Source organism: Tupaia chinensis, unplaced genomic scaffold (assembly GCF_000334495.1).
Source record: "Tupaia chinensis unplaced genomic scaffold, TupChi_1.0 Scaffold138619_1, whole genome shotgun sequence".
Lineage (NCBI taxonomy): Eukaryota > Metazoa > Chordata > Mammalia > Scandentia > Tupaiidae > Tupaia > Tupaia belangeri.
In genome coordinates, this window is record NW_006198512.1 from 221797 (window position 1) to 237982 (window position 16186).

The window sequence follows — 16186 nt, forward strand, 5'->3', positions numbered from 1 at the left end:
GGAAAGAATTATTTCACTTATTATTATTATTAAATTTGTTATAGGGCACATGTACTCATGAGAGAAAGTGAGAGAGAGAGAAAGTGAGTGTGCATGAGAAAGCAAGCCTCCAGGTCAAGGACTTGAACTGTAGTCGGCTATATGGAAGTTCAGCACCTTAACCACCATGCCACCTGCTGGGCCCTTGATGTCATCTTAAGAAAGGTTTGGCCTTTATCCCAGCTCCTGGCAGAACCTCTAAATCCTTGGAATTTCCTGATAGGTTTGTCATTGCTACTGATGGTGGCAATTCAACCATACCTTCCAGTTTATGCTTACACAATGATGCTGAGATTAAGAACATGTGGGGCCTGCAGGTGGCATGGTGGTTAAGGGTGCTGGACTCCCACATGGCTGACTGCAGTTCGAATCCCAGACCTGGCGGTTTGCTTTCTCACGGGAACCAGCAGTTAGCATAATGGCTATGTCGCTGGAATCCCACATAGTCGACCGCGGTTTGCGTCCCGGACCGGGTGGCATAAAACTCACGCCAGACGCGTGTGCGTGCGTGCCCAAGATCCCGAGAGGAGAATGGAGGAGAAGGGATTGTGGCGTGACCATCTCCCCTGGGGGGTGATTTCTCACTTTCTGTCTCTATGTCTCTCTCTGTCTGTCTGGCGAACACATGCACTCTATAGCAAAAAAACCTCTCCAAAAAAAAAAACAAAAAAAGAACATGTGGGCAATGAATCAATCATGCCTACATAATAAAGCCTCAGTGGAAACTGTGGACACTGTGTTGGGTAGGCTTCCCTAGTGGGTAAGACCCTGAGTATGGTCACACACTGGCCATGACTCCATGGGGTGTGTGTGTGTGTGATCTTAAGCTCCTGGATGGACCCCATATGGAGTGTGCCCTGTGTATCTCTTTCTTTGGCATCCTTTTCCTAGAAGTGAAACTAAGAATGTAATACCTTTCAGTAAGCCTGTGAGTTCTAGCAAAGAACATACTCTGAGGGTGGTGTGGGGGAAACCCCTAGTTTGCAATTGGTGCCAGAAGTGACATGTCTTATATGGATTTCCCCTGGGATTTGGAGCTGAACATTAACTACTACAGTTGGAGTGAGTATTTTTAGGTGAAGCATCAGGGACTTCTAAAGGTCTGTGTCCTCACCTCACAACTCGTGAACTCTGGGTATAACCTAGGGTATGTTTCATTTTTTTTCTCATAAATAGATATTTCCTATGTCTTCAGAAAAGGCCTAGAAGCAGTGCCACTTAGTAGCTCATATATGTGGTTACTAAATGTAACTCCCCATAATGGGAAGAACAGCTGTATTCAGGTTTAGGGTAGTAAGACACATTGCTATGCTAGAAAGCAGGAAGTTTCCAAAGGCTGAAGAGATCCTGTCAAAAGATACAAGATCTAACACTGATAATGAAAATGCTGAGCATCCAAAAGTGTAATACAAATGAAAAGAATTAAAATACAGCAAAGGCATGAAAACAAAAGAACCAAAAAGAGAGGGAAAAGAAATGTTTTAATGCCACAGAGCACATGTGCTCGCCTGAGAGAGAAAGCACCCCTCCAGGAGCATCATTATGCCACAATCCTTTCCTTCCATTTCTCCATCCTGTCAGGATTAGGGCATGTACACACATGTACCTGGTGTGTTTTTCAAGCTGTTGGGGCCAGGATTCAAACCACAGGCTGTGTTTCTCAATGTACAGGACTTAGCTGTGGGGCTGACCCACAAAAGAAAACTTTAAAAAGTTATTTGCATAAGGTGGGACACTTTGCTTCTAGCCTGATCTAAATTTGAAGGGAAAGGACCAGCTTTCTTTGAAAATAGCTTTTGGGCCAGCCCAGCCCTAGTGTAGTGTTTGAGCAGTGTGTAGAGAAAGTCAGATAGCACAGAGTGGCCAGGGTTTGAGTCCTGGTCCCAGTGGTTTGTCCACATGTACATGTGCCCAGAATCCTCAGAGGATGAAGAATTGGAGAAAGGGGATTGTGGCATGACTGGACCCCTTTAGAGAGTGCTTTCTCCCTCTCTTTCTCTTGCACATGCCCTCTGGCATTAAAAAAAAAAAAGTTCTCATCTTAGCAGGCATTTCTGGATGTGAAAATACTCTCAAAGCTGTCTCCTTAATTACAAGATCTAGAGATGACAAAGTATAGTGGAACAGTCAAGACATTAAAGAACTTCTAAAGTTGTAAGCCTTTTGTGATTCTTCTAATTAATTTTCCTAATCTATTAAAATTAGAAATTGTCTTATGTATGAAAGATAATTTTGGAAAGAAAAAACATGATGAATGCAAGGCTATGCTATTAGTAGGAAAAAAGATTCTTGATTGGAAAAAATCCCAGTTTTATGGTAATCTTGGGTCAGTAAACTCTTGCCTACTAAACTATTGCCTGGCTAGCCTCATTGAGTAAAAAATACAGTAATAAAGCATAGGGGAGCCCTGGCCACATTACTTAGTAGTTTGATAAATATTGAATTCACAGACATAATTCCATCCCTGCCTATTCCCACCATGCACTTACACCTTCATGAAACAAGTGAGACATGACAGTTCCTCAGCTCCCGCACAAGCACTTGGGGACCAACAGCTTGGAGGGATAAGAAACAAGAATTGAAGTTTCATATAAGCTTATCAAGACAGTAGCTACCCTCACAGGAAACTCTCATTAGTACCACATCACAATGAAAGAACCATGTGTGCTGGAGGAACGGTGAAAAAAGCCTTCTGATACAGTAAAAGATTCATGAACATGCCCAGAAAGACAGGAAAAGGCCAGAACAGGAATGATTTTGTACACCAAGCCAGAGATTTGGAAGCATCAGAAAATGGAATGCTTTGGTGCTTTAAGCAGGAAAACACCACCAAGGGAGGAAAGTTCATGAAGACAGCTTGGTGGAGGAATATAGGCTGTAGCTGAGGACATCCATGGATGACGGGGTTCTACACTAGATGACAAGAAAGAAAAAAAGGCAGAGTCACTGAAATTAAGTCTGAAATACTGTGGTGGTTTTTCATTATAGGTCAGCAAAGAAAAGAACTCGAGTAGAAATAAGGCTTTGGCCAGACTATGAAAGGGAGGCACTCTATGTCCCCACTCAATATATACCAGATGTCTACAGTCTGTCACAGAAACTGAAAGATTGGAAGGTATAAAGGCATGAAGAACAACTGTGGATACCAGAGACAGTGTGAGAGGAAGGTGGGAAATGGGGGAGGGTGTGAGCGAGTGAGTCAAGGGGAAAATGAAAGAAGCAAAACATTTAAGAGATATAAAATGGAAAATTAACTGTTGATAATATGTATGTTAATATACGTGATTGAACCAATAAACAATGTATTCAGGACGGGAAAATTCATTTGGTATGCTATAATGATACACAGTGATTGAATGTTAAAAAAATATGAAAAACATAAAGAAAAAAAGTAAGGCTTCACCTTTTTAAAATACTGCAAAAAATTAAAAAAAAAAAATTGAAAGCTGAACAGGGAAGAAAAAGGAAAACCCAGAGCCCCAAAACAATGACTCCCATAGGTACCTACATAGTAATAATTTCTGGTAGTCACTGTGGGTTTAGTTCTTTTGGCACTAAAGGGCTATAAAAAGGAGCAAATAAAAAGTCTATGATCGGGGGAACCAGCAGTTAGCATAATGGCTATGTCGCTGGTCTCCCACGTAGTCGACTGAGGTTCAAGTCCCGGACCCGGTGGCTGAAAACTCACGCCAGGCGCATATGCGTGTGTGCCCAAGATCCCGAGAGGGGAATGGAGGAGAAGGGATTGCGGCGTGGCCATCCCCCCTGGGGGGTGATTTCCTGCTTTCTGTCTCTCTGTCTCTCTCTGTTTGTCTGGCGAGCGCATGCACCCTATAGCAAAAACCTCTCCAAAAAAAAAATCTATGATCTACATGGACTCAGAAGTCTAATTAAACTCTTCACGAAAAACTGGAAACTCAAATAAGGAACCTGCATAGCAAAAGAGTACATGGGAATAAGATCCTTTACTATAGAAAATAACCATGGAGAGAATGCAGTGGATCTGAGAGAGAAAGCACCCTTCCAAGGGTTGGGATGGGTGGCCTCTCTAGAGAGCTGCTCACACTCTAAAGCCCTGGAAGCTGTGATTGTCACCTTCTTTGGTAAAAGAGAAATAAGAGGAAGAGGTTATGTGAACACAGAGGCAGAGACTGCAGTGATATGGCCACAAGTCAAGGACTCCAAGAGCCACGGAGGCTGGGAGAGGCAAAACATGATTCTTCTTAAGAACCTCTTAGAACTGCGGCCCTGCTGACAGCTGAGTGCATACAGATGTCTGGCCTCTGGAACCATCAGAAGTTGAACTCCTGTTTCCTTAAGCACCAGCTGGAGGCAAAATGTTGCAGCAGCCACATGAAATCAAGCCAGAGCACTTGTCTCTCATTTTGAGTTGGTGCTGACAGACCTTGTCTCCACCAGAACGCTGGTCCTTTTGCATATTTGTGTGTGTGTGTGTTATTTTTCTGGAGAGGTTTTTGCTACAGGGTGCATGTGCTCGCCAGAAAGCAAAAAATCACCCTCCAGGGGGATGGCCATGTCGCAATCCCTTCTCCATTCTCCTCTCAGGATCCTGGGCACGCACGCACATGCGCCCAGCCTGAGTTTAAGCCACCAGGTCGGGGACTCAAACCACAGTCGACAGCCATTACACCAACTGCTGGTCCCCCTTTTGCATATTTGGGTCACAGCTTTCCTAACACTCTGCAGCCCAAAATAACTGAGCTTCTAACGGGACTGGTTAACAGTGTCTCCAAGGAACTAGAGAAAACACTCCTTAAAACTAGGCTTCCACAGACATGGTACGGAACAAATAGGACAGACAGGCAAGGCAGGCAGTAGTAAAGCTCTCAGAAATAATTAAAAGGAGATGCAGAATCAAAACTGTACAGCAGATGCGAAAATATCTTGTGCCAAAACACCTATACACAGTTGCAATATAGCCAGACTGCAGAAAATTAAAGACAAAGGCAAAATCTAAACGAAGCCACAGAAAACAACAAACCAACCAAAATAATACCTGACCTGTGGCAGAGCAGGGGTAAGACAAATCAGCCAAATTGATGAGAATGTGGCATGCAAGGTCACAAGGGGAGACATGAAGAGTAAGAGGGAGGTAGGACAGAGTAAGGTTTGTCTAAAATATGTGTAATCAAAGTTCCAGAAAGAAATGATACTGGAGAGAAGAAAACAGAAGTAACTTTAGAAAAGGTATCTAGCAATTTTCCCTAAGTGCTGAAAGACATAAATCCTGACTCTAAAAGTCTAGTAAATCCCAAGTTGCCTGAATTTTTAAATATTAAAAAGGTTAAAATAGTAAAATTCTGACATTACAACAAAAAGATGACAACAGTACTATCTCCCACACATGCACTAGTGGTAATTGGCATTAAAACTACTTTCAACAAAAGAAAAACAAAAGAAAAAACTTATTGTCTGTAATGCCCTTACCATGTGTTTGCGTCTCATTTAGAAACAGCTTCAGCTTCCTGCTCCGAAGACCAAACACCTTGGCTGCTTCATACAGAAGACCTTGGTGAGTGAGTCCATTCTGCCCAAGTGGGTTTTCCAGCAGAAGTGTGCCCACTGTCCCCAACACACACTCTATAGAAGGAAGGATAATCTGGTTACACCCTGAGAGTACACCCTGAGAGTACACCCTGGAGATGGCTGCAGCCATCCAAGGTCAGCAGGGTGAAGGGAGCAGGGTGTGACAGCTGGAGGTCTGGCCTGTGCAGATATAATCTTGAACACTCCACAGAGGGAAGAGAAAGGGAAAAAGAAAGAAAGAAACAAACAAAAGCCCAGCAGCCTAGGAGCAGGAATTCAGTACACAGTCAGATGAAGAGCCTGAAGAGTTCAGAAAAAGTGTGCACACTGAGGACCCTAAAATATCAGGAAAAAATAAACATCCATCTCATCTGCTGATTAAGACACGTAAACAAGCTTTCAGAATATTTTCTGAGAAAAAAGAATATGGCAAAATCACAATTAAATTTTATTCAGTTTCTATACATATCTGTTATTTATTTCATATACACATTTCCTTACTGACACATATTTGTGGGTACACTGTGATCTCCCCATACAAGATGACAAAGTGTGATAATTAAATCAGAGTAACTGGCATTCCATCATCTCAACCATTTATCCTTAACTTTTTATTAGGAACCTTCTAAATCCTCTTTTTTAGTTGCTCTGAGATATATGGTAGGTGGTTGTTAACTACATTTTTTCTATTTTTTATAACACCAAAAACTCTTCTGTTAATCACAAAAGCCCTCTATTCTGTCCCCTTCCCCCATCCTTCCTAGTCTCTGGTCATCATTATTTATCTCTGCTCCTAAGAGGTAATTTTTTTCAGTTCCATATATGAGAGAGAGCATGTGGAGTTTCTCTCTGGTGTCCCTGGAACGTCACTTATGGTGTCCTCCAGGTTGACCATTTAAAAGACATTCTCAAAAGACAGGAGCACATTCTTTTAAACCACAGATACAAATCGAATGGTTTCCACACTTAACAATCAGATGAATTTAGTTGTAATTTTTAGCTAACAAATTCATTTCATTTCCAAACCATGCCAAATGGATGAAGGTCTTTCTACATGAACACACCAGAGGAAATGAGCATGTAGGTCCTCCTGAAAGCAGTGAAAGAGATCACACTTTCAGTCACTATATCAGGGCTGACTTGAGATATACTCCCAAGTCAGAGATTTGAGCATCACAGGAGACCTTAATGCCCAGCACTTCACATCCTGCCTATGGGGAAGGCCTTACCTTGAGGCTCTGCGTCCAGGAGCTGCAGGTTGACATATTGACAGAGAAGGGTCCCAGGGCTGTCAATCTGAGAGGGAGCTGACCCAGTGGTCACAAACAGTGTTTTCCCACTGAGACTCAGTAGGTCAGTGTGGTTGTGTATTTCTAAAGATAAAAACAATTCTTTCACAGTTAGAAAGTTCAGAGCTGAAGTCGTCCACTTTTTCCCACTTAACTATTACTACCATGTGTCTCCATGCTTTCCACTAACTCCTGTTGTCAAAAGACACTCCCTTTCTATTACAGTAGATCAGGACATACAAACAGTAGAAAGAGTTAGCATTGCGAAACAAATGGCATACTACTACTGACTTCATATATAAGGAACAGCTTTTCTCTGCTTTTATTGTTTTTCCTATGTATTGTGACTCCTCTTTTTTTTTTTGGGGGGGGGGGATTTTTGCTGTAGGGCGTGCACACTCGCCAGAGAGACAGAGAGATAGAAAGTGAGAAATCATTCCACCGTGGGGGCAGCCACACCACAATCCCTTCTCCTCTCCTCTCAGGATTTTGGGCATGCACGCACACATGTCCAGCGTGGACTTAAGGCGCCAGGTGCGGAACTCAAACCACGGCTGACTACATGGGAGTCCAGTGACGGAACCATTACACCATCTGCTGGTCCCACATTGTGGTTTTTCTTAACATGTCCTTGGATATAGTGGTTACATCACTGAACTTCTACATGGCTGACCACAGTTCAAGTCCTCGACCTGGTGGCTTAAACTCACGCCAGGAGGATGCGTGCCTAAGATCCCGAGAGGAGAATGGAGGAGAAGGGATTGTGGCATGGCCATCCCCCCTGGGGGATGATTTATCGCTTTCTGTCTCTCTCTCTGGTTAAGTGCACACATCTTATAGCAAAAATCTCTCTTAAAAAAAAAAAAAACACCTTTCTCAGAGTCCCAAATTTCACCATGAAAGGACTGTACTAAAAAAATGACACAGGTGGGACCAGCATTGGCATAATAATGGCTATATCACTGGACTCCCATGTAGTCAACCACAGTTCAAGTCCTCGACCTGGTGGCTTAAACTCACGCCAGGAGGATGCGTGCCTAAGATCCCGAGAGGAGAATGGAGGAGAAGGGATTGTGGCATGGCCATCCCCCCTGGGGGATGATTTATCGCTTTCTGTCTCTCTCTCTCTCTCTCTGGTGAGCGCACACACCCTATAGCAAAAACCTCTCCAAAAACAAAAAAAAAGGACACAGGTCATTTTTTTCCACTCATGAACATAAGTGGAAAAAGGCAAGACACACAGAACACATGCAGTATAATTTAACTCATGCAAAACTACACATCACTGAGAAGGCGTGCATAGGAGATGGCAGGTGATCTGAGTGAAGTGCATGGCAACTCCTCAGGAACAAGGAGTCTGCCCCACCAAGTGGCTGGATGCCTATGCCCATGCCTAGCCTAGGGCAATGGTAAATCCCCTCGGGCCAGCAGATGGATCAAGAGAATATCTTAGAGCAGCTGTGTGGATGGGGCTGCCCCGTCTGAAGTGGAAAGCCACATCCTACAGCTCTGCCTGACTCTCAGAAGCCAGAACAGTGGTGGATGGGAATCCTGTCAATGAGCATAACTTCATTCAGCACAGCTGGTCAGGAGAACTAACCAGAGAAATGGATAGAGACTTGGAAATTTGGCCCATTCCAGGGATGCTGGTCTTTTTCCAGCAACTTCTGACCTTGCCCAGTAGACTGATGAATGAAGGGGTTTCTTGGCAGGAGGAAGGACACTCATAGGCCCAGCAACATACCTACTATCCCTAAAGCTGGCTTTGCTACATTTCCTACTGTGTACTTCTACTCACCGACAGCAGGGACCATTACTGAGCTCCCAATACTGCATTACTGCCAGTGGAGATGAACCAGGTACCCGGTGCTGCACAGTGGTTACACAGGACCTTTTCTGCCATGGAAAGACAGTGTTCTCTCTAACTGAAACACATGCTTCTTTTGGATAGGGATTTGCTTTCATTGCCTGTATGCTGTCAATCCTACAATCCATAAACTACACTCACCAACATTGCATTCTGCAAAACACTGAGAACTCATTTTTCAGCCAAGTGTAGCAAGGTACCCATAATCAGGAATTCATTGGCCATACTGTTCGCCATCACCCTGAAGCAGCTGATCTTATAAAATGGTGAAAGGGTCTCTCTCTCTTTTTTTTTTTTGAGAGGTTTTTGCTATAGGGCATGTGTGCTCGCCAGACAGGGAGAGACAGAGAGACGGAAAGCGAAAAATCACCCCCCAGGGGGGATGGCCATGCCGCAATCCCTTCTCCTCCATTCTCCTCTCGGGATCTTGGGCATGCACGCACACACGCCTGGCGTGAGTTTTAAGCCACCGGGTCCGGGACGCGAACTGCAGTCGACTACATGGGAGTCCAACGACATAGCCATTACGCTAACTGCTGGTCCCTCTCTCTCTTTTTTTTAAAGAGAGTTTTGTTTTGTTTAGTTTTTGCTATAGGGCACGTGCACTTGCAGGAGAGACAGAAAGTGAGAAATCATCCCCCGGGGGGATGGCCACATTGCAATCCCTTCTCTTCTCCTCTCCTCTTGAGATTCTGGGCATACATGCCCAGTGTGAGTTTTAAGTTGCCAGGTATGGGACTCAAACTGCGGTCCACTATGTGGGAGTTCAGTAATGTAACCATCTGCTGGTCCCGAAAAGGTCTTTTGAAGACTCAGTTTCAATGCCATCGAGGCATCAACACCATGCAGGATTAGACTAATGTCTTCAAAGATGCTGTTTATGCTTTAAATGAGGACCAAGAAAACTTGGCTTGGTTGCCTGTTCATGTAAACAGCTTGAATGAAATGTAGCCTTGCCCACTGGTTTATGTATTATCATGGATGCTTATAATGATATGCTGATGGATCCTAGTCTGAAATATTGAACATGTGCCCACTTGAGAAAAAAAAAAATCTGCTAACACCTACTCTAAGTCAGAGATCCACATATAGAGACATCTCCCTCGTGGCAGATGCACCTTGTAGAGATCAAGGAGATGTGAGTGGCTCTTGTCATCCTTACTGATCCAACTCACTCCTTTATTTCAGCTTAAACCTTTAGCTCCCAAGGGAAGAATGCTTCAACCAAGTGACAAAACAATGGTGTTATTAAAGTGGAAGATGATACTTGGCCAGTTTGAGCTGCTTTGGCAGCAAAGGGAGGGGAGGAGTTACTGTCCTGGCGGATGATTAATCCTAACTATAGAATGAGGATAGGCAGTACTAGGTTTAGAATGCAGGAGATCACCTATATTTAGTAGTGATAAAATAAATGAAAAAACTACAGAACTCCCAAATTAACAGGGATTTTTAATGGATCTAATCCTTCAGAAAAGAACCTTAGGATTACCCCATCTGACAGGACACTTGCTGAAGGCAGAAGGGCTAAGACATGGGTGATGGAAGAAGCGAAGGACAGATAAAAGCTTTCACCAATGATCACTGCAGAACCTAGGATGTAAGTTACAATAGCTCTGTCTTCTGCAGGTAAAAATGTATTTGTGCACATATTAACCAATTCTTGTTTTGTTTTGTTTGTTTGTTTTGCCACTCTTATTTCCCTATCATAAAACATGAAATATTTTAACAGAATTAACTTTTCATCTTGGTGCCGTTAAAGAACAGTAAAGGGGAAGTGTGACTCAGCTCAAGAAAATCAATATCACAAAGATGGAAAGGGTGTCTTCCAACCTGTTTTCAGTTGTACAAGGGGTAGTTAAAAGCAAGACTTTAAGTTTATTAGGGCCTTTATTTAGAAGTTAAATATGGGTTAAAGAGCCATACATACATGTCAAGATCACAAAGGAGTAGATATTTTACCCTGTGCCAGTGTAGCTAAGTTAAAACCGTTTTCCTAGATTCTCTGCCTGACTTGGTTCTGGGTAATGGTTTGACTCCAGAAATCTGCACAGGATTTAGAAGGTAGAATTTTAGCTTCAGCCTGCCAGGTATGGGACTCAAACTGCGGTCCACTATGTGGGAGTTCAGTAATGTAACCATCTGCTGGTCCCGAAAAGGTCTTTTGAAGACTCAGTTTCAATGCCATCGAGGCATCAACACCATGCAGGATTAGACTAATGTCTTCAAAGATGCTGTTTATGCTTTAAATGAGGACCAAGAAAACTTGGCTTGGTTGCCTGTTCATGTAAACAGCTTGAATGAAATGTAGCCTTGCCCACTGGTTTATGTATTATCATGGATGCTTATAATGATATGCTGATGGATCCTAGTCTGAAATATTGAACATGTGCCCACTTGAGAAAAAAAAAAATCTGCTAACACCTACTCTAAGTCAGAGATCCACATATAGAGACATCTCCCTCGTGGCAGATGCACCTTGTAGAGATCAAGGAGATGTGAGTGGCTCTTGTCATCCTTACTGATCCAACTCACTCCTTTATTTCAGCTTAAACCTTTAGCTCCCAAGGGAAGAATGCTTCAACCAAGTGACAAAACAATGGTGTTATTAAAGTGGAAGATGATACTTGGCCAGTTTGAGCTGCTTTGGCAGCAAAGGGAGGGGAGGAGTTACTGTCCTGGCGGATGATTAATCCTAACTATAGAATGAGGATAGGCAGTACTAGGTTTAGAATGCAGGAGATCACCTATATTTAGTAGTGATAAAATAAATGAAAAAACTACAGAACTCCCAAATTAACAGGGATTTTTAATGGATCTAATCCTTCAGAAAAGAACCTTAGGATTACCCCATCTGACAGGACACTTGCTGAAGGCAGAAGGGCTAAGACATGGGTGATGGAAGAAGCGAAGGACAGATAAAAGCTTTCACCAATGATCACTGCAGAACCTAGGATGTAAGTTACAATAGCTCTGTCTTCTGCAGGTAAAAATGTATTTGTGCACATATTAACCAATTCTTGTTTTGTTTTGTTTGTTTGTTTTGCCACTCTTATTTCCCTATCATAAAACATGAAATATTTTAACAGAATTAACTTTTCATCTTGGTGCCGTTAAAGAACAGTAAAGGGGAAGTGTGACTCAGCTCAAGAAAATCAATATCACAAAGATGGAAAGGGTGTCTTCCAACCTGTTTTCAGTTGTACAAGGGGTAGTTAAAAGCAAGACTTTAAGTTTATTAGGGCCTTTATTTAGAAGTTAAATATGGGTTAAAGAGCCATACATACATGTCAAGATCACAAAGGAGTAGATATTTTACCCTGTGCCAGTGTAGCTAAGTTAAAACCGTTTTCCTAGATTCTCTGCCTGACTTGGTTCTGGGTAATGGTTTGACTCCAGAAATCTGCACAGGATTTAGAAGGTAGAATTTTAGCTTCAGCCATTGTGCTTGAATGGCCAATATAGGGCCTAGGCACCCCTCAGCTTTTGCAAACTGCTGTGGATCTGCAGGCTTGTTGGTTCAAAAGGGCAACAATCAGCCCTGCTTCTCCTTCTGCAGTCACCTGACCAGCAGTATCACATGTGGTTAGACAGATCAAGTTTCTGTGTGTCCTTGCTTTCCCCTACTTCCAGACCTACAGACTCAAGCAGAAATCCAAACCTTCTACTAACTGTCAAAGCAGCTGTCCTGGCTGGATCCTGGTTAGAGATACTTCCCAGATTCTGACTCATGTCCTCCAGATGTTTACTTCCCACATTGCTTCTGTTTCCCATATCTAGTCCTCAACCGAGACAATGGCAATGGAGTTCTACAATGGTCCAACAATCACACTCCAGCGTGAAGGAGAGTTCTTATTATATGACGTCCCTGACGGTGTTTGTTCCTGCCAGATTTCCCTACTTTTTGCCAATCTGGTGGCAGGTAATAGGAAGAGCATCTCACAACTTCTATCTTGTGTGTTCCTGAATGCTGCTAGGACTCTTTTATTAGCTAGCCATTTAGATTTCCTCTTTAAGTGATTTAAATGTTCCTGAAGATGAGCACACAGGTTCAGGGAAGTACCATACTGGGAGGTTTGAAACAAAAGTGTGAAATAAGGGTGTCAACAGCAAACATGCTCCCTCAGGAACTAGGGAAAAATCCTTGCTTGTCTCTCCCCATCAGTCATTGGTGCTTCATGGCTTGGAGCCGCCCCATCCTCCTATCTCTGCCTATCTCAGCATAAGGCATCACCTTTGTGCCTGAGTCCTTTCATGGCCATCTTCTTACAAGGACACCAGTAGTACTCAACTAGGGGTCTGCTACTCCGGTGTGACTTCATCTAACTACATCCGCCTGGGTCCAAAGAAGGGCAGGTAACAAGAACTGAGTTTTGGGATTTCAGCTTGTCTTTTTTTCAGGGTCAGAATTCAAAACCTCACAGTGGGAGGGAATACAGTTCTAGTTCTTTAAAATTATAATCAGGCTTATCTTACTGAGAATCTGGACTTGGTAAGCACTATATTTAGCCTCAAATCCATGGCATGGCAGACAGGAGAGAGGGCACTTAGAACGTGCAACTCCTAACAAGTCCAATGTTTTCAGCCTCATTACGGAATAGTGAGAAGGTATAGAGCCACTACAGGCATGCACCACTGAAAAGCTGAGGCGGAGGAAGGCAGAAGTTACGCAGTTTGACCACCAAGTCATAGCCTCCACCAATCGACCTCATGACATGGACAGATACCCACTCAGGTACACATACCTTTGTCACCCTGGAAGACGGCCAGCTCTGTGTTTTTCACACCAAAAATGCTAGAAACAACACTCTTCAGCTTTAAAGGATCCAACCTATTATCGCCTTTTGGATTTTCTAAAAGCAACACTCCACCTGAAAAGCCACAAAAATCATATTTCATTCAGAAAAGTAAAACTTACAAAAAGTCAAAATTGGAGGAAAAGGTAAAAGGGTTCAAGTCCTAATTTTTGATTTGTTCAGATTCTCTGCATCTTCACCAGCATCTGGAGATGTCACTACTCTTTTTTTCATTTTAGTCCATCTGATGAGTATATAGTAATGCCTCATTATAGTTTTAATCTGTATTCTCTAATGGTTTATGATACTGGATACTGTCATTTCTGTCTCTTCTGCAAGTTCCCTTTATTGAATGTCTCTTCACTGCTTTCTCTCATTTTCTAACTGGGTTATTTTTCCACCATTGAGACATTTTATATAAGGCCTTTGTTGGATATGTTGTTTATAAAGGTTTTCCCCGTCTGTAGCTTGTTTTTCATCCTTCTCATAGGATCTGTTACACAGTAAAATGTTTTAATTTTGATGAAGTTCAACTCTTCAATTTTTCCTTTAATGGAAAGTGCTTTTGGTATTAAATATTTAAAACTACTTTGCTTAGGGCCAGCAGGCGTAGTAGTGGTTAAGGTGCCGGACTCCACATGGTTGACTGTGGCTGAAGTCCTGGACCCAGTGGCTTGAAACACATCAGGCACATGTGCATTCGTGCCCAAAATCCTGAGAGGAGAATAAAGAATGGATTGCGGCATGGCCATTCCCCTCGTGGGTGATTTCTCACTTTCTCCTCTCTAATCTCTCTAATCTCTAATCTCTCCTGTGAGTGCACACACCCTATAGCAAAAATCTGTCTCAAAAACACAAAATAAAAACAAAAAAAACCTAACTCTTTGCCTAAATTTTTTCTTTTCTACAAATACTTGGCAGAAAGCTTTAGCCATCTGAATAGGTACATGTTTTCCATCTATTAGAAGCAATTTTGGTCTTGTTCTTTTATAAATTGGTGAGTTCTGTACTATAGTATCTAGCATGGGCTAGAGTTTTAGAATGAAAGCTTTGACATTTGCTTTTGCTTGTATGTTCTTATGTATGTCTACATATGTATGTGTATATGTTTCACATGTAAAATATCTTTCTACTTATAAATGGTATTGTTAATTTATAAAGAGCTCTATTTCACTGGCTTTAAAAATAGTACAAATTGGAGCCAGCAGATGGTGTAATGGTTATGTCACTAGACTACCTGTAGTTGACTGTTGTTCAAATCCTGGATTTGGCAGCTTGAAACTCACATTGGGTGCGTGTGCATGCATCCCCAAAATCCCAAAAGACTAAAAAAGGGACTGTAGAGTGGTCATCCCCCCAGCGGAGTGATTACTTGCTTTCTGTCTCTCTCTGTCATTCTGGCAAGTGCACATGCCCTATAGCAAAAGCTCCCCCCCCCTCCCAAAAAAAATCATGCAGGCCATGTGTATGGACATGTCCACGATCCTAGGAGGAGAAGGGATTGTGGTGTGGCCATCTGCCCTAGTGAGTGCATGTGTCCTACGGCAAAAATCTCGGGGTTAAAAAAAAAAAAATAAAACAAAACAAACAAACAAACAAAAAAACATTGGGCTAGATGGTAGTGGTAGATTCCATATGGATGACTGTATAGTTCGAGGCCTGGACTCGGCAGCTTGAAAATCATGCCAGATACACGTGAGTGCATGTCCAAAATCCTGAGAGACGGGATTGTGGTGTCTATCCTCCCAGCAAAAGGATTTTTCATTTTGTCTCTGGTTAGAACAGGTACCCTACAGCAAAAAACAAACACAAACAAAAAAAACTAAAGAAAAATAGTCTGTCAGAAGCATAGAAACTAACAGGGGACCAGCAGGTAGTGTGGTGGTTAGGGCACTGGACACTCCCACATGGCTGACCACAGTTCAAGTCCTGGATCTGGTGGCTTGCTTTCTCACTTTCTCTCTGTCTGTCTCTCTCTGATCAAATTAAAATAAATAAATGAATAAATAAATAAAATAAATAATTCTAAAAAAAAAAGTATAGAAACGGACACAAATGGTTTTCAAGCTCATGTGACTTGGATAATCTTTGGTAAAAATGATTACTATTGGTTTAGTGAAATGGATATGCCTCTAGTCAGCATTAAATATAGTGCAGAAACACAACATTTGAATTCTATCTGGGTTTATTACTCAAATAGGCTTATGTTATCTCTTAGAAATGATTAAGATTATAGGGGCCAGCAGGTAGTGTGGTGGTTATGGCACTGGACTCACACTTGACTGACCATGGGCTGAATCTCAGACCTGGCAGCTTGAAAATCATGCTGTATGTGTGTGTGTATGTGCCCAAAATCCCAGAAGGAGAATGGAGGACAATGGATTGTGGAGTGAACATCCTCCCTAGATGATTTATCACTATCTTTCTCTGTGTCTCTCTCTGTCTTGCGCACATGCCCTACAGCAAAAGCCTCTTAAAAACAAAAAAAGATTGTAGAGTGTGAGTACAATCTAAGAACAAATGCATAAGTAGAAGTACAATGTCCATTTCTTCATGTACATCAAGTACGACAATTAAGAAAAAAATCCATGTATTGATGTTTTAGGACTCTTGCTTTTGTGATGACTGCTTAACATGCACTTGCTACAAAA

General features: G+C 42.4%; 1 protein-coding gene across 1 annotated transcript in view; it reads right to left on the reverse strand.

The window, feature by feature from the left end:
- The window catches only part of IARS1 (isoleucyl-tRNA synthetase 1), a 123159-nt gene that overhangs the window by 668 nt on the left and 106305 nt on the right, over nt 1-16186 (reverse strand). The window contains 3 exon segments of the mRNA XM_014592812.2: nt 5488-5640; nt 6816-6959; nt 13485-13610. Coding sequence (XP_014448298.1) covers nt 5488-5640; nt 6816-6959; nt 13485-13610 — 423 coding nt within the window.